The 19,095-nt window shown below is 47.1% G+C and overlaps 1 protein-coding gene across 1 annotated transcript; it reads right to left on the bottom strand.

The window, feature by feature from the left end:
- Positions 1-2,799: 2,799 nt before the first annotated feature.
- Xbp1 (X-box binding protein 1) lies at positions 2,800-8,251 on the bottom strand. Its single transcript, XM_052734403.1, is given in 6 exon segments — positions 2,800-3,990; positions 4,235-4,342; positions 4,345-4,380; positions 5,379-5,513; positions 7,251-7,347; positions 7,989-8,251. Coding segments are annotated over 6 exon segments (1,140 nt in total). The 5' UTR covers positions 8,195-8,251; the 3' UTR covers positions 2,800-3,432.
- Positions 8,252-19,095: the final 10,844 nt, after the last annotated feature.

The raw sequence follows: 19,095 nt of genomic DNA, 5'->3' as shown, positions 1-19,095 counted from the left end.
TAGATACTCGAGAAAATGCAGGTTTGTGTGTATTGATTTGGTTCTGTTAGTCCCCTAGTTCTTAGACTAGCAGTGGCATTTTAGAGTGGCATTTTGAACAGTGCTGAAACTCAGACGTTCTGCAAGACACTGCTGTTGACTCTTCTGTACTGGTCTGGGGGGTAATCTACTCACCTTACTTCATGAATGATAGTCAAGAGGGTTGCAAGGAAAGGGAGAGTCGTTTTCTTGTGTGGTGTGGCCGCTGGTAAGTTGCCCACCGCCCACCCATACTCACATAAGCAACCTAATTAAACTCAGTGGGACACATGCGTACAAGATAGAAGGGAGGTTATTGGGAAGAGGGGGTTCATCGGGAGGGAGGTGAGGATAATGGGATGAATATGATTAAAACATGTAAATAGGTTGTCAAAGAATAAAAATTTAAGTCAGAAGAGTAAAGCATGTGAGGTGTTACAGCCCTGTATAATCCCAGCATTTGGGGAGGCGGATGAAGGAAGATCCCAAGTTCAGAATCGTTGTCTGCTCCATATTGAGTTTGAACTTAGCCCGGGCTGCATGAGACCCTATCTCAAACAAACAGGGTCTGGGGGTGGTAGGTCAGTCGGTAAAGTGCTTGGCTTGCAAGCAGGATGACCTGAGTTCAGATCCCTACCACTCATTTTAAAGGGGTGGGGGGATACACATCTGTCATCCCAGCACTTGGGAAGGCAGACACAGGAGGATCCCTGAGATGGTTGGCCAACTAGTCTACCTGAATTTGTGAGCCCCAGGTTCATTTTGAGAGCCTGTGTCAAAAAATAAGGTAGATACTGATTGCGGCAGATATGCTGACCCCTGGCCCAACACGGGTACCCATGAGAATGCATACCTATACGTGGACATGTATACAAAAATATAGATATCTCTAAAGTCACAAGAGTAAAGACAGTTTCTCAAGTTCCTAGACAACCAGAATTGAACTGATATTTTGAAGTGCTCCTGGAGTAGGTCACGTGTCTGTTAAGTTCCATCTCATCTAGAAAAGCAAGGAGGCAGATGCATAGCTATTTTGTGAGTCCCAGGGGTTTTGCCTGTAGCCATTACTTCACCTTTGGTCTGAATTTTGGAATAACACTACATTTAATAGAGTATTTGGTTTCATAGAAAAAATGTTAATTTTTGGATCTAGCCAGTTTGGTGTTTAAATATGGAAAATGCCCTTGAAAACCAGGTGTTTTCTCAAAACTGATGGCATTTTTGGCCATCTGTGCAGGAAATGAAACCCCGAAATCTTCGCTCTGTTCTGTCCTGTTGACACAGCAGCAACTTCTTCGATGTGATGCTATGAAATGTGAATGACTCAGTCTTAACCTACAAATATTTGTGCTCTTGTGGATGGAGGCACACATGTCTGCCTGTATAAACCTTAAATAGATTCTTGGTCCTTAAATATTCCAGAGTGAAGAAGGTGAGATAGTTTTCAGTCACAGGCCAGCTGCAGGTGGTCATTATGTTCACAACACTCTGGTACTCAGTCTAAGTGAGCTTGCATTGCTGAGCACTGGATTGGGCTGTGACAGACTTACCAGCCAGGTCCTATCCAGACATGCCCTCGAGTGTGCATGTGAAAACCCCTCCTGTCAATAGCAGTCAACACATGACCTTGTATTTGTCTACAGCTGTAGCCTGCTTGACCCTGCTGACTGGACTCAGAATTCTTCCTTCTATCTGTAGGTTTATTTTGATCACCCCAAAGAACCTTAATAGGGAAGATATATTTAAATGCTAAATGGAGGTGAAGTGAGTTCATCTGCTTATATGGATGAAATGAAGTTTGCCATCTTTTAAGATTCCCCAGGACAGAATGCACACACCATAAAGGATGATGTCATTGTCTCTGGAGTTTGGTAGCTCATTTATATACACCCTTAGGCCTTTTCTTCCTAATTAGATTTGCTCATTTATTTTGGTTGTAGAGATGGAACCAAGGCCTCATGCGTGCTAGACAAGCACTGTACTGAGCTACACCCCCAGCCCAATCTTGTGAAATAAGCCCCTATATGGAGATTCCATGAGGAATTAAAACCTTTCACCAAAAAAAAAAAAAAAAAAAAAAAAAGCCGGGCGGTGGTGGCGCTCGCCTTTAATCCCAGCACTCGGGAGGCAGAGCCAGGCGGATCTCTGTGAGTTCGAGGCCAGCCTGGTCTCCAAAGCGAGTTCCAGGAAAGGCGCAAAGCTACACAGAGAAACCCTGTCTCGAAAAACCAAAAAAAAAAAAAAAACAAAAACAAAAAACTTTCAAAGTGTATCATGAGATAAAACAACTTCCCAGTGCATAGGATGACACCTGTCAGATGTGAGGTACATATAACTCAAGTCTTGTTCAGTCTTTAAGAGTCCATCTTTCCAAGTTGTAATTGATTATCTGTCCCCCTGGGTTACTTGGGTGAAAAGTGTCAAGAGTTGAAATCAAGGAGGATGCCCTGATCGTGGCAAATCTGGATATTTCATGGCAAAACGGTAGTTAAGGAGGCTGGGCTGTATCAATGGTGTAACGCTTGCCTAGCATGCAGAGGTCTTAGTTTAATAAGCCAGTACTGCCCACCCACCACCAAAAAAACCCAGTGCGTAGGGTTCTACCTCTGCCACTTAGTAGACTGAGGCATTTATGACAGTCAGGAGTGGAAGCAGTAATCCAAAGGGAAAAGCTTTCGGTGACTTTACAAAGTGCTACACTCACTTCAGGTGGATAATTGACTCTTCCCTAGCAAACAATGAAGAGAAAATACAACACCCCTAGAAATCACAGAACAAGGATGCTGCATTGCTTTTTTAATTGCATGGGTAGTTTTAAATAAATGGAGAAAGCACCTTCCAGAAGCTTCACTAGCAAGAAGATTCCATCAGGCATTTACATAGTAAATTTCTGTAATTTTAACAAAGATTCTTGATCTTCACTTGGACTGTACATAAGGAAAAACAAGCCCCTCAGGTTGTTGTTTGCTTGTAGAAGTAAACTAAAAAACCTGGGAAGCCAAGAGCAGGGAGGAGAAATGATCAAAGGCCATTCATAAACCCCAAGTCCACTTTCAGACATGTCAGGAGGCAGGTGTGGAGGTGTACACCTGCATAAACCCAGCACTTGGGAGGTGGAGGCAGGAGAGTCGGGAGTTCCAGCCCAGCCTCAGCTACATAGTTTGAAGCCTGCCTGGGGATAACTGTCAAATGACCCTCTCCTGTACTGTGGGGCAAACTGCCACCTTTAAGATCTCTCAAAAGCTGTAGTTTAGAATTACGATTTTTTTGAATACCTTAGATGGCTGGGTGTCAAAAGACAATACTTGGAAGTCGTCTATGAAGTTGAAAAGAATACTTTAGAGGAACTCTTTCTCTGCTATCCTCTAAGGCAGTGTAATGGTCAAGGAAAGGGGCCCAGTGCTGGCTGGCTCTTTAGACACTAATCAGCTGGGGAAAGAGTTCATTGGCAAAAGTGTCCTCCCAAGAATGGTCTGTACCAAGTGGAGAAGACATGTCACTGAAGGGAGAAGGGGAGCCCTCATATCCACAGTCACTATAAGCATCCAGCAGGCAGGAAGATGGTTTCAGACAGTGGCTGGATGAAAGCAGGTTTGAGATGCCCAGCTCTGGAATGAAGTCTTCTTCCAAAGGTTCTTTCTTCACTGAGACAATGAATTCAGGGTGATCCTCCTCTGGAGAGCTGAGAGGTGCTTCCTCAATTTTCACTACCACATTAGTTTGGCTCTCTGTCTCAGAGGGGATCTCTAAGACTAGAGGCTTGGTGTATACATGGTCAAAACGAATGAGTTCATTAATGGCTTCCAGCTTGGCTGATGAGGTCCCCACTGACAGAGAGAGGGAGGCTGGTAAGGAACTAGGTCCTTCTGGGTAGACCTCTGGGAGTTCCTCCAGATTGGCAGACTCGGGGGATGGACATTTGAAAAACATGACAGGGTCCAACTTGTCCAGAATGCCCAAAAGGATATCAGACTGCAAAAGGTAAAACAAAAGACTTCACTGTTAGAATGAATTGACAGTCTACCAGGAACACTCACTGAGTTCCAAACTGTCAGTTAGGCCTTATGCTCTCAGATCACAGGACCCACCCACAGCTTCTCCCCACTTCATGGAGATTAGGAAGTGACTGATGCTCACCCAACCCTACCAACACTAACTTCTCCATTTGCCTGGATAGGCATGTCACATCATACAGCTACTACAGAATGAGCTCTACCTCAGAGTCTGAAGAGTCAACAGCGTCAGAATCCATGGGAAGATGTTCTGGGGCGGTGACAGCTGGGCCTGCACCTGCTGCAGAGGTGCACGTAGTCTGAGTGCTGCGGACTCAGCAGACCCGGCCACCGGCCTTACTCCATCTCCCTAGAAGGAAAGGCCAGAGTGAGGAAACAGCCAAAAGTCTCCAGGGAAATGCATACCGGGCAACTGAAGTCTCTGCTCTTCAAAGCCCTAGAAAGGAGCTGGGGAGGTGACTCAGAGCATAAGCCTGGTTGCCATGCCAGCGTGACGACCTGAGTTCAGCACCAGTGTGAAAGTGGAGCAGGACAATTGTGCCTGTAACCCCAACACTGAGGGAGGCAGAGACAAGAGGATCAGCAGGGTTTGCTGGCCACCAGCCTAGCTCCAGATTCAGTGAGATACTCCGCTTCAAAGGAATAAGGTGAAGAGTGATAGGGCGAGCTATCCAACATTTGCACAGATGTACACAAACCCACACTCATGTGCACAGACACCATGCTTACATGACTACACCAAATAAAGTAACATATGCCTGTAATCTCGGAAAGGGGAGACAAGAAGATTATCGGCTACATACCAAGTCTGAGGCCAACCTGGGCTACACGAGACTCTATCTCCAAAAAGAAAAAGTTCAGGAAACAAGCCACTTGTAGTAGCCCATGCCTATAATCCCAGCATTTGGGAGGCTAAGAGACAGGAGTTCAAGGCCAACCTGGGTTACATACAGAGACTTTATCTCAACGAGACCAAAATCCCACCAATCTGACTAGCCCTTGCAGTCTCATTCTATTTGGTGCTTACATGGTACAGCTTGCTGGCTGTTGGTGGTTGTTAGCACTTGTTGTGAGAGCCCTGTAAATCACTTGTATTCTTAGGGCCTAGTAGCACTTCATTACACACTCAAAGAATGCTGCCTGATGGGAATGTGGAGAAACTTAAGGGAAACTTTCAGAACTGATCAGCTAGGCATGGTGGCACATGCCTGAAGTACCACTACTTTGGAGGCTGATGCAGGAGAACTGATGCAGGTTCAAGACCAGCCAAAATAAAGAGCTTAAGACACTGTCTCAAAAAGGAAAGTACAATCCACTCATGTCACAGCGAGTTCTCACAAGAGTTACCTTGGACTCTGTCTCTGGAGCCTCTTCAGTAGCCAGGACATCCATTCCCAAGCGAGTTCGTAACTCCTGGTTCTCAATCACAAGACCATGAGTTTTCTCTCGTAAAAGCTGGTTTTCTAACAGAAGCTTTTGGTTCTGTAAGAAAATCCAGAAGAGGCTATTAAAATGTGATTTGCTACAGTTGGTGTCCTCGTTGAACTGGGAAACTCTACGCTTACGCAGTTGTTCTAATTACTGTACCACTGGTGGCTGATGGTATAGATCAGTTGGTAGAGTGCTTGCCCTATACCACATGAAGCCCTGGGTTCAACCTCCAGCTCTGCATAAAACTAGCGTGCGGGTGGTTCATGCCTGCAATCCCAGCATTTGGGAGATATCAGCAGGAGGAACAGAAATTCAGGGACATCCTTGGCTACACAGCAAGTAGCCCAGCCTGGGACACATGAAATGGTCTCCAAAAAAAAGCCACTGATCCCTCAGCAGGTAGAGGCCAGAAGAGCTGTTGTTCAAGGCCAGTCTCTGAAGAAAACAAAAGTGTTAATCAATGGTGTCAGAAACAACATAATTCCTACAACTACTACTTCCAGGTTTGGGGGGGTGCGGGGAAATGACTTGCAGCCTTAATTCACATATGTGTTAATACACTATTTTAAAAAAAAGTATGACAAGGTGGTCCATGCCTGTAATATCAGCATGCTGAGACAGGAAGCTTGCAATGATTTGCAGGCCAACCTGAGATCCTATCTCAAAATAATCTTTTTTTTATTATTAAATTATTATTAATACCAGTACTTGGTAGGCAGAGCCAGGTGGATCTCTGAGTTCGAGGCCAGCCTGGTCTACAGAGTGAGATCCAGAACAGGCACCAAAACTACACAGAGAAACCCTGTCTCGAAAAACCAAAAAAAAAAAAAAAAAAAAAAAAAAAAACCCACAAAATTTAAAAGTCCACTATCCTGTCTTGAACTGACAGGTGTTAATACAAGTGGTAGTGGTCCAATAGCAAAGAAATGGAGGCAGCCTAGATGCCCATCAACAGATGATCAATGAAACATGAAAATGTACATACACACAGTGAATGTTACTCAGCTGTAAAGAAAACGGAAATTGTCGGAAAAATAAACAGGTTAAGTCTTTTAAGTGAGGTGGCCCAAACACAGAAAGAACCAAGAGTTCTCTTGCATATGTAGATCTTAACGTGTTTGTGTATTTGTGTGTGTATGCGTGGGCGCATGTGCATATAAATGGATGTAAATGTGTGTAACGCCTAAAAAAAAACTAGAAAGAAGTCCTAGAGAGGGTAAAAGGATGCTGGGATGGAGGACACGTGCCCTGAAAGTCGAAGAATACTGGGGGTGGGAGGGGGGTGGGGAAAACATCGGGAAGAACAGTCAATCAACTAAAACAAACTGTTTGAAAATGTCCTAATGATACCTAATACTCTGCATGCTGAGTATAAAATAAAGTGGGGCTGGTGAGCGATACCAAACAAAATAGTTTTGTTTTGTTTTTTTTAACGGCTACTAATATGACCCACATTTCATTTAAGAGCCAGCTGATTAAAACTTTGAAAAGCACAATGGCCCTTGCTCAGATTAGATAACAAGAGAACCCTAGAAGGAAGGGCAGCTCTAGTGAGCCTTTGGCGAGCCAGGAGTGCCGAAGGTTAAGCAATGCTCTATCTGACCCAGCTAATCTCTGAGCATCTAGCTGCCAGGAGTGAGTCACATCTGCCTTCACCGCCTATCTGCTAGGCTAGTTAAACTTTAAATGACACTTAGAGTTGGATTCTAAAGGGCTGCAGCTTAGGATGGGCAGGGAACCCCCAGGGGCTGATGTGGAAGGGAAGAAAGCATGGCCTGAAGGCGTTACCTCTTCTTCCAAATCCACCACTTGCTGCTCCAGCTCGCTCATCCGGGCTTTCTTTCGATCTCGGGCAGTCTGCGCTGCTACTCTGTTTTTCAGTTTCCTTTAGGAAGACAAGGAACATAACGAACTGGGTCATCCCCAGCTCTCCTGTATCTTCACTTGTAAATGTGGCCAGCTGGTGCTTTCGTTGACTTTACAGAATAAGGCTAAACAGTGGTAAACACACTTTGAGGCTCCGCTCAAAAAGACAAGAAAACCACAGCTTTCTGTCGGTGGGCCTGGAAGATCTGCTAGATTCTCTCCCGTGTGGCTTTCCACGCGGGTCTCATTTTACCACCGGGCTGACACATTCCCGTTGCGTCATAAGCATCTCCCCTCCTCCCCCGCGGCTTTCTGCTTCCAATTCTGCCCCACAGGCTCCGTGCAGGGGCGACATCCGTGGAGGAAGGCGGCGGGGGCGCTTACCAACCGTCCCTCCCCAAGCTCAACTCGGGCTGCCCGAGGCTGGTGACTCGGGTCCCAGGCTTGAGTCCCCAAGCGGCTGCAGTGACAGCCGGAGTGTCAGCTTCCCCCGACGCAGACTGCGCTGGAGCAGCCCTTCAGAGGGGCTGCCACCTCGGCCTCCCCGCGCCTCCCTCCAGGAATCGAGGCCACCCTCCCGCGCCCTCCCGACTGGCACACCGAGGGTGTCCCATGCCCGGCCCCGCGGCCCAGCGCCCCCGCCCCGCCGGCCGGACCCACCTCCGCAGCGCCTTCTCCTCCGGGCTCAGGTGCGTCAGGCGCTGGCGCTTGCGAGCCTGCGGCGCCCCGCCCGCCTCGGACCCCGCTGCCCGCGAGCCCGACACCATGAGTGGCAGCGCCCGGCCGCCCGCCGAGGGCTGGCCCGATAGGAGCAGTACTTTGGGGGCCGCCGCGGCCGCGTTCGGCGCCGCTGCCACCACCACCATGGCCAGGAAGCGTCTACGCCAGCGCCGCCACCGCCCCGTGGCCGCTCGCCGCGCCCAGCCTTTCTAGGGTCGTGGCCGTCTGCGATAGGCCCGCGCCGCGTGACGCGCGGCTATTCTCAGCGCCCATTGGTCCTACAGGCCCGGGGGGCGGGCCCAGCGCGGGCGGGGCGGGTGGCCAGCGTGGCTGCACAGCTGTCCTCCTCTTGACGTGCTGGGCCTGAGGGTCAGTGGACCACGGAGACCGGGTTGCAGGAGCCCGGGGTCCTCCGCCAACGCGTCCCCACCCCACCCCACCCCCGACGCTGGGAATGCCAGGCTTTTCTCGCTGGCCAGATTTCCAGACTGGAATCTGCAAGATCCTTACTCCAACCCGACCACATTTTAATGTCCTGCGCCACGTTGGCCACTAGAGCAGCGGTGGCATATCCGGTTTGGAGTTAGCGGACACACACACACACACACCCTCCCCGCCACACACACACATACACACGCGCGCGCACACACCTGGAGAAATATTGCAAAATGAGTTTTTAGGAAATGAGATAATTGCAAAACTAAATGTGGTCGGGCGTGGTGGTGCTGGCCCACAGTAATCTCAGCACTTTGTTGCCAGTTTGAGGCCAGCCTGGGCTACACAGGGAGGTCTAGGCCAGCTGGAGCTATTTTAAAAAAGAAAAAAAAAAGGACAAAATAAGTTTAAAAGAAAACATCAGAACACTGTTTAGCACATAGCAAGGGACTGATAAATAATGTCTGCATACTGGGAATACATGTGGTTTCATTTTTCTTTGCATTTCTAAATTCCCTGGTAGGAGCTTATATCACCGTGGTTGTCTTTGTTTTGCTGTGCTGGAGCCTGAATCCAGAACCTCGTGTTCTGCCACTCAACTCTGTTCTTCAGCCCCCTGTATCTGTGAAATTGCAGATTAGAGAGGCCACTGAATTGTTGTCCCCATCTTTGACATTAGTATTTCTTTCGTTGGGGGCTGCGGGGGCGGGGGTTGGGGGGGGAGATAGGTTGCAGGGGGTGTTCGGTGTTCTCCTCTGTTGCTCTCAGCCTTATTCTCTCTAGACAGTATGTCCCACTGTACTTGAAGCTTGCCCTGGGAGCTGTGCTGGCTGGCCATCAAGCCTGATGATCTGCCTGCCTTTGCCCTCCAACACTGGTGTTACAAGCAGGTTCAGCCATGCATACTTTTCACCTGGGTGCTGGGATTCGAACCCCAGTCTTCATCTTTGTGCAGGAAGCATTCTTACCCACTGAGCCATCTGTCCAGCCACTACATTAGTATTATTTTATGAGGAGAAAATAAAATGTTCTATGTGAAAACAGAGTTGGGCTTTATGTACCCTTTATGTATCCATTGGCCTGTGGGAAAGTCAGTTGGGTGGCTAGAACTTGGTTTTTTCCCACTTTTAGGCTAGTAGTGTTTGGTTTTACCCTCCTAGGTCTCTGGGCTATCTAGTCTCTGGTTCTTGGCCACCCAAGCCAGGTGGATCTAACTTAAGGAGGAGAAGCCAGGTTCCTGTGGAAGAGGGGTCACCGGGCAGCAGCAAGAGCAGTTTAGACTCAAGATTATTGACTACGGAGAAACGTGAGACGACTCGCAGACGCAAGCTCCTTTTCTGGAAGCAACTGCACGTGTCAGGTTCCCCGGATTACAAAACAAAACCTTTGCGCCTAGGCACTGCTTCCTGCTCAGTACCTGGCAGGTCTCTGGTTCCAGGGGTGCAAAGGTGAGTAAAGTTGGTAGTTGGCAACTGGAAATTACGCCAGACCTCAAAGAGTTCTACGGAAAGGTTCAGGGGTGTGACATCAGATTAGCTCTTCCCAACAATAAATATACTCCCCCAGGGAGGAAAACCAAAAGCAAGGTCTCTTCCATCCACCCTTTAACACAGTGGTTCTCAGCCTTCCTAATGCTGTGACCCTTTAATACAGTTCCTCATGTTGTGATGACCCCAGACAACAAAATTATTTTCCTTGCTGCGTCATGACTGTTATTTTGCTACTGTAATGAATTATCATGTAAATAGCTGATATGCAGGATATCTGATATTCGACCCTTGTGAAAGGGTCGTTTAACACACACACACACACACACACACACACACACACACACACACACACCACACCACACCCCAGGAGGGGTCACAGCCCACAGGCTGAGAAACACTGCTTTAAAGAACCACAGTTTTTGTTATTCCCGGAACTAGACTATTAGCCTTCTGGCATCCATTTTCTCTGCCCATGCTGATGAGGGGAAACCAATGGCCATTCCTTTAACAGGCAGGTCCAGCTCAGGATCTGCACAGCCCATGTCTGTGGGTTTGTAGAGGCGAGTAATCAAAGTTTCTGTGGGAACAGAAACCTGCATCTCTTGGGCTGTGAGCTGCTGGGTCCTAAAGTGCCTTCAATGACAGGGGCTCGCTGCTACCTGTAGGCTCTTTCCAGAGAAGTCTTTGGAGGGGTCTCCTGGTAGAGATCCATGTGAAAGGACCTTGAAAATCTGTGAGAGGCTCTGAGGAAAGTCGTATAACTATGGCATACACTCTTCTATTTATTAGGATTCATTAATGCCGAAAGAATGTCTGGTACTGTGCTAGAAATCCCAGAGGAACATTTGAAAGGATCAAGCAGATGCCATAACAGGCTGCTCAGTCTTCTCTCAGAGATCAGGCCTCAATTTTAGTTACCTGAGACTTGAGCAAGCAGTTTCTGGAAAAGCCATAAACAAAAGTTATAGTCCTTGCAGTAGCTCCCTTTCTGCACGTACTCTGATCCCTCAAGGTTCAGCCAATTGTTTACTGTCTGGGACCCTTCACCAACTTAGAGCTATCTCTGTGCATGAGTCAAGGACAGAGCCTGGGCCACTGAGTCAGTCTCCACAGTCAGTACATGCTAGGCCAGCCAGCCTCTGTGGCAGCTCAAGGACAAATCCTGGAACTTGTCCAGGCCTGCCCCAAAATGATAACTGTAACCTCTAACTAACCCTAGCCAATTAAAAATTACTAACAAAGCCGGGAGGTGGTGGCACACGCCTTTAATCCCAGCACTCGGGAGGCAGAGGCAGGCGGATCTCTGTGAGTTCCAGGGCAGCCTGGTCTACAGAGCAAGATCCAGGAAAGGTGCAAAGCTACACAGAGAAACCCTGTCTCGAAAAACCAAAAAGAAGGAGGAGGAGGAGGAGGAAGAGGAGGAGGAAAGAAAGAAAGAAAAGAAAAAGAAAAAGAAAAACAAATAAATAAAAAAATAAATAAATAAATAAATAAAAATTACTAACATGATTGCCACTTATATAAACCAATCCTGAGTCTGTTCCTATGTAGTTTGTAGACCCCCAAGCCCCCCTTGCTTTAAAAACCCTACCCCATCGCTTTCAGGGTCTCTCCCGCTCTGCTGCTGTGTCAGATGGACAGAGAGTCCTGAGTTAACTCGTAATAGTACAAAGACTCTTTGTTTTTGCATCGGATTTGGTCTCTTGATGGTCTTTGGGGGACTCTGGGTACAACACATTGACCTTCAAAGCACTGGGGAGTTATAGAGATAACTTAGTCAAGGCCTTCGCTCCTGAGAGATGGAGCTCTGAGCTGTTGGCTGGAAGCCACACAAAGGTGGCGGGAGAGAAGCAATTCCACAGTTGACCTCTAACACACAGGCTGTCATGTACGTGCCTAGTCACATCATGTGTCCACACACACAGACACACCGGTGATGATGACGACGACGACGATGATGATGTTAATAAGAACCATTAGACAGAAGAAATGCAGGGTTGGGGATGTAGTTCTGTGATAGAGCGTTTGCTTAGCAATCATGGAACCCTGCATTCAGTTCCGAACACTGCGGGGGAGGGGGGGAGGGGAACGGGATTAACTGAAAGAAAGCAGGGGAGGGAAGGAGGAAGGAAGAAGCAAGAGAAAAAGAAGAGGGATGTGAGCGATTCCTTCAGGGCAAAGTGAGTAATTCTGTGGGTGGACAAAGCACAAGATGTGGGACAGAGGAGAAAATTTCAGTGCCTTGTATTTTGGTCTTGGTTAACGAGGTAGAAGTGGAATGTTGGTTTTCACTCCCATGGATGTTTTTCAAGGCTTTTTATCTTCCCGGCAAACATTTCAAATCATACTGAAAACAGTAACTTGACCCACTGCAGACTGCTGTTGGTGAAATCTTCAACAGTTGAGTGCAGACACTTGCGTGGTTTCATATCCTCCGCAGGATTAACTAGATAACTCTTGCATAAGAGACCATCAATGTTTTGAAACATCCACAGGACACAATTGATATAAACTGGACAAACTGCAGAGTCCCCAGTCTCTGTGACAGGAAAGAATCAGTGATGAAGAAGTAAAACGTGGAGTCAGAGACAAGTCCCAGGGAAGGCTGGAGGTGGGGTCACTTACCTGAACTACAGTGGAGCAGCTGTTTTGTAGACCTTGGACAAGCCACTCGAAATGTGGCTGCTCTGAGGACGCTTCCCTGCACCCTAGGAAGTAGCTAATGCCACCCAACTGTAGGTTTAGAGATATTGAAAATGCTAAATTGTCTATGTAGCTTACTGCGAATACAAAAATAAATCAAAGCCAAGTGTGTTGGCACATACCTATAATCCCAGCACTCGGGAGGCAGAGGCAGGCAGATCTCCTGAGTTCCAGGACAGCCTGGGCTACAGAGCAAGTTCCAGGAAACTCTGTCTTGAAAAAACAAACAAGCAAGTCAGAAGAGTGTGGCCTAGATAGGGGATGTAGTTCAGTAGGAACAATGAGCACTTATCTACCAGGCACAAAGCCCTGGGCTCCTGCCTCATCTGGGGAGAAGTTTAATCCCAGACCCTATTTACATAAATAAATGTGTTTATAATTTCATCCATTTCTTCATACTTCACTGTTTAATGGAGTGCTCTTAGAACAAGGTTTCGATCAGGTGGCATGGCTCCTGTGGAAACTGAGGCTGGACCTTGCTCCCAGAACTCCAGGCCAGCCTGCACCACACAGAGAGCCTATTTCTAAAACTAAACAAAGCCAAGGATTCGTGTACCCTCTGCACAGAGCCACGTGTGCCTGCAGATAAGCTCTTCCCAAGAGTCAGGTGCCTGGGAGAATGAAGCAATTCTTCCCACTCACTCACAGAGCCAGTTCAAACACCCCGCTGAGAAAAGACCTCTTCAGCCTTCTGTCCGAGGAGCTGCATCCTAAGGCAGAAAGCTCTCCAGACACAGATCCTGTCACTGTAGGTGACGGAGCAGAGAAAGCAAACCTCCTCATTCCTGGGACCATTCCTTCCCCGCCTTACATACTTCCGTCATCTCAGGGAGGCTAATGGAAGACAAAGCTGAATTCTCAGCTCTGCTGGTGGATCATTATGTGACTCAGCTTCTAACAAGAAAGGGCATTCAAAGGACATTACCATGTCATGATCTTCAAAGCCTGACAAGAATGGGATCTCCCAAGTGCTGGGATTACAGACACAAGTAACCATTCCTGGCTGGAAGTCCCTTCTTGGAGTATGGAGTTTATATATATATATATATTTTTTTTTAATTTAATTTTTAAACTTATGAACATTTTTTAACTTATTTTTATTTTGTAAATTTTACTTATTTGAGACAAGGTCTCACTGTGTAGCCCAGACTGGCCTGAAACTAGCTATGTAGACCCACCTGGCCTCGAACTCACAGAAATTCCCCTGCCTCTGTTATAGGTGGTTGTGAGCAGTCCTATGTGTGCTGGAAACTGAATGTCCCATGGAAGACTGAGTGCGCTTAACCACTGAACCATCTTTCCAGACCTAACTCAACGAATTCTTGTTGACCTGTTCCTATAACTCTCCCACCCCCGTGCTGGGATGAGACCCAGGGTCTTGTCCATACTTGACAGTTGTTCTACTGCTCAGCCACAACTCCTGCTGCCTCCATCATGTTTTGACCATTTTTGATATATTTTGTTTTAGGAAATCTTTTAAAAAAATCTTTTTTTATTATTTATGTATACGGGTGTTTTGTCTGCACGTATGTGCACTACATGTGTTCCTGCTGCCTTCCAGGGCCAGAAGAACGCAACAGATTCCCTGGAACTGGAGTCAGAGACAGTTGTAGCTGGGAATCGGGTGCAGATCTTCTGCAAGAGTAGCCGGTGCTCTTACCCACTGAGCAATCTCCCAGCCCGTGTGGCTCTTCTTAGTCCAGATCTGGTCTGTAATCAGCCGTAGTGCAAGCTCTGGGGATGGAACACAGGGCTCAGCACATCCCAGATAAGCTCTCTGCTACCTGAACCCAAAAGATCTTCCCCTCCTTCTTTCCTTCTTTTACTTCTTTTTTCATTATTTAACACAGAGGGGTGTTCTTCCTGTGTGTACATCTGGACAGCATGTGCCTGTCTGGCGACCGGAGGCCCAAAGGGAGTGTCAGGTCCCCTAGAACTTGAGTTACAGATGGTGAGAGCAGCTGTGTGGGTGATGGGAAGTGAACTTGGGTCCCCTGTAACCACAGTCAGTCCTCTTAACCACTGGGCCATCTCTCCAGGCCCTTTTGCTGTCTTTATGAGACAAGACTTTGCTATGTGACCCAGGCTGGTCTGGAGCTCAATGTGTAGAACAGGCTGGCCTCAAACCTGTACCAATCCTCCTGCCTCAGCCTCTCCTTCACTGGGATCACAGGCAAGCACCACCATACCCTGTTTTGGGCATTGTTTTTGTTTTTTGGTTTTTGTTGTTGTTGTTGTTGTTTGTTTTTTGAGTCATGGTTTCTCTGTATAGCTTTGGAGCCTTTCCTGGAACTCACTCTGTAGCCCAGGCTGGCCAGATTGGCCTCGAACTCACGGAGATCCAAAAGTGAGAACATAGCTTCAAGCTGAGTGTGGTGGCTTGGGGCAGTTATCTCAACGGGTGGGAAACCAAGGCAGGAAATATACAAAGGCAGCTGGGTACTGGGGGGAGAGGGCAGGAATTCTGTCAGGGAGGGAGGGAGAGAGGGAAGAAGGGAGAGAGGGAGGGAGGGAGGAGAGCTCTCGTTAACTTTAATGTACTTACTTGCTAAATAGTCTTACGTTTGTTCATGTATGTAATCTATCTATTATCAAGAGAGAGTTCAATCTTAGCCTCAGAATGTGTGAACACACACACACACATGTATGTGTGTGTGTGACAGTGTGCATACCAATTCATACATGTGCACGTGGGTAGGTGCACATGCCCATTTGCATGTATACAGAGGTAGAGATTGATGTCAGGGGTCTTCCTCTGTCACCTGTCACCTTATTTTTTGAGACAGGGTCTCTCACTGAACCTGGAGCTCACCCCTAGGCTGGCTGGCCACTGGGCTATGAGAGCTGCCTGTCTCTGCCCGACCCTCACCCCAAGTGCTTGGATTGCAGGTACCACTATGACCAGACTCAGCAAACCCTTAGCCTGCTGAGCCTCAGTCCATAAATCTCCAGCTATTTTAAATGGATGGTGGTGAGGTCTCATTTACCATCTACGGTACTTCCATTTCATTGAACAGGTTTAAAAGAATAATAAACAGAGTTTTAATTGTTTTAAAATTTTATTACATTTTATTCATTTAAATTGGGGTGTGTGAAGCACGCCACAACATGCATGCAGAAGTCAGAGGACAGTGCGTGGCCATCAGTTCTCTCCTTCCATGATGTGGATTCCAGGGATTGAACTCAGGTCCTCAGACTTGGAGGCAAGTGCCTTTACCCACTGAGCCGTCTCACTGGTGTTAGTTAGTTACTTGGGTAGACAGTTAGTTAGTTAGTTAGTTAGTTAGTTAGTTAGTTGCTAGAGCATAAATCCAGGACATTGTACATACTAAACACATGCTCTACCACTGACTTACATCTCCAGCCCCAAAGTTTTATATTAAGATGTCACAGTGGGGCTGGAGAGCTGGCTCAGTGTGAAGAGTACTGGCTGCTCTCTCGGAGTTTAGCCGGTGGCTCCCAACTCCCTAAAGCTTCAGCTTTGGAGAATCTGAGCCTCTTCTGGCCTCCATGAGCACCCATGTGCACATCCCCACACTGACACACAGGCATACACATAAATAAAAACAAATACTTTTGTTCTGTATTTTTCAGATATTTTATGTGTATGGATGTTTGCCTGCATGTATGTATGTATGTGCACCACATGTGTGCCGAGAAGAGGGTGTCAGAACCCCTGGAACTGGAGTTACAGATGGTTGTGAGCTGTGGGTGCTGGACCTGAACTCCTGTCATCCGCAAGAGCAGCAAGGGGTCTGAACCCCTGAGCCATGTCTCTAGCCCCTAAAAATACACCTTTAAAAAAAAAGATACCAGCTGGGTGTGGAGGTGTTGCCTTTGACCTCAGCATTTAGGAGGCAGAGGGAGGTGGCTATTTGGGGCCAATCTAGTTGACGTAGTGAGTTCCAAGCCAGCGAGGTCTACACAGTAAGACCTGTCTCAAATGAAAAAAAAAAAAAAAAAAAAAAAAAAATCTAAATTAGGGTTCATTGGTTCCAACTAAGAAAGCATCTGGCTGCGTATGGGTTCCTGACCTTCTAGAAACGGATGGAGGCCTTTTGGTTTACTAGAGTTAGAGGGTCTCAGGTTTTTGTTTCATTTTACTAGTAAGTTTTTGTCAGTAGTAGCAGGAAGACAGCCCGACATGGCCACTCCCAGCCTGAGGAGCTCCCCCCTCTTCCAGACCTCCATTCAAGGAAATCCTTGGCAATGCTGTGGAAAGAATTTCAGGGGGAGCTGGAGCAAGGCGAAGTCAGTGAGTTTATTATGAAAACCCTGAGTGTGGCTGCTCCAGAGAGTTTTTACAATGGTTACATATGTGATCCTGTGGCTGTCTCAGCGGGATCCCTCAGAGGATGCACTCACCGCAAGGTTTAAAGACTAAGAAAGTTTGAAGCAAGCAAGGTTTAAAGATAAATAAAGCCATACATGGAGGTGAATGCCTTTAACCCCAGCACTCAGGAGGTAGAGGCAGGAGGATCTCTACTTGAGCCAAGGCTGCATAGTGAATCCCTGGGTTCAAATTTTAAAAAAGGGGTCAATGTTTCGAGTTATATAATGAACCCGGGGTTTATTATATATTCCAAAACTTAGTTATGGAATACTTGTAACACCCTCGAGGCCCGAGTTTGCCATTCAGTGGCACAAAGGTGCCGGTAGTGAGAATTCAGTAGAAAAAGGGCTGCCTTAGCAGGTTCAGTTCTCAGTCCCGCAGAAGCTGCCCTGGGTGGCACACGCCTGTAAATCTTAACATCTAGAAAGTGGAAACTAGAAGATCGAGAGTTCAAGGTCATCCTCAGATACATAGCAAGTTTGAGGCTAGCCTAAGCTACATAAGACTATGTGTCAAAAAAAGGAAAAGAAAAAGAAAGAGAGAGAGAGAGGGAGAGAGGAAGAGGAAGAGGAGGAAGGAGGAGGAGGAGGAGGAGGAGGAGGAGGAAAAGGCCTGCTGGATTGGGCCTGAGAATGTATGCACTCGGCATGTTCATGCTCGGGCTTGGATCCTAGCACTGCCATTTTTTTTTTTTAATTCAAAAAATGAAACAATGTCCTTTGCAAATATTTACATTTGTGGCAAGACATTTTAGTTATCAAATTAAAAATGTATAGGGGTGTTGAAGAAAACATACCCCAGGCTATTTGTTAAAGACATCTAGACAGACCTTATTCACTGTCGATGCAGGGGTTGAGAAATGGATTCTGAAGCTGGGGAGAGAGATTGGGTCCAAATCCAAACACAGCACGGCCAAGTGGGGCTTTTCAGCTCAAGAGCAGGGTGGAAGCCAGAGGGTGGAAAATTACTAAGAGGAAACTTCAAAGGTGAAGGAGATCCTGGCTAAACCGACCTAACAGGATGTGTGCAGGCAGGTCAGGTAGTCAGCCATGACCGTGGGGGGTGGGGGTGGACACAGAGATGGCCCGGACAGACTGGACACGACACAGTGAAGGCAGCGGAGCTGACAGCATGTTGACAGTGAGTAGAAATCCAAGTCATGGGTTCCCAATAAAGAGACAGACAAGTGTTCTTGATTCCATAAAACAGTGCGCACATAGACCTAGAGGAGGGACCAAGCAAAGGCTCTTTGTCAGGGCTACACTGCGTTGCTACACTGTTTTAGTGAGTATAAGAGCAAAACCATTTGAGAGCGCTGTACTAGAAAAGCAGGAGCCAGACACTATGAGAAAGGAAGATAACAGAAATGAAAGAGTCAGACACCGGAAGACAGAGAACAACAAAAACTATTACACAAAATGGAGGTAAAAGGGAAGAGAGGGCAATGGTGTACCTCGGCGGAAGAGGGCTTAGTTAACTCAAGGCCCTAAGCCCCATTCCCAGTACCACAAAAAAAGAAAAAAGAAAGAAAGAAAGAAAGGAAGGAAGAAAGAAAGAATAACCACAAGAAATGAATCACTAGAAACACTAAATAAATTGGTAAACATAAATCCAAATACAACGATATTTTAAAATAAGTGTGAGGCTTGGAGCTATGGCTCAGAGGTTAAGAGCACTGGCTGCTCTTCCAGAGGACTTGGGTTTGATTCCCGGCACCCACATGGCAGCTCACAACTGTCTTTAACCCCTTGTCAGAGGATCTGAGACCATCTTCTGTCCCCCACGGGTACCAGGCACCCAGTGTGCACAGACATACATTAAGACAAAACATTCATACACATAAAATAGAAATAACAAAAAAGAAAACAAACATGAATAACATGGTGTGATAGCACAATGCCTACAGTCCTAGTAATCAGGAGGTAGAGGCAGGGAGATCAGGAGTTCAAGGCCATCCTTGATATGTGAAAACTTCAAAACCAGTCTGGGCTGTTTGAGATCCTGTACTAAAAAAAACAAAACAAGCCGGGTGGTGGTGGCACACACCTTTAATCCCAGCACTCTGGAGGCAGAGGCAGGCGGATCT

This window comes from Peromyscus californicus, unplaced genomic scaffold (genome assembly GCF_007827085.1).
Source record: "Peromyscus californicus insignis strain IS unplaced genomic scaffold, ASM782708v3 Scaffold_13__1_contigs__length_99412109, whole genome shotgun sequence".
NCBI classification, from domain to species: Eukaryota; Metazoa; Chordata; class Mammalia; order Rodentia; family Cricetidae; genus Peromyscus; species Peromyscus californicus.
Note: the sequence above shows the minus strand (reverse complement) of the source record. Positions and strands in the feature narration are given on the sequence as shown.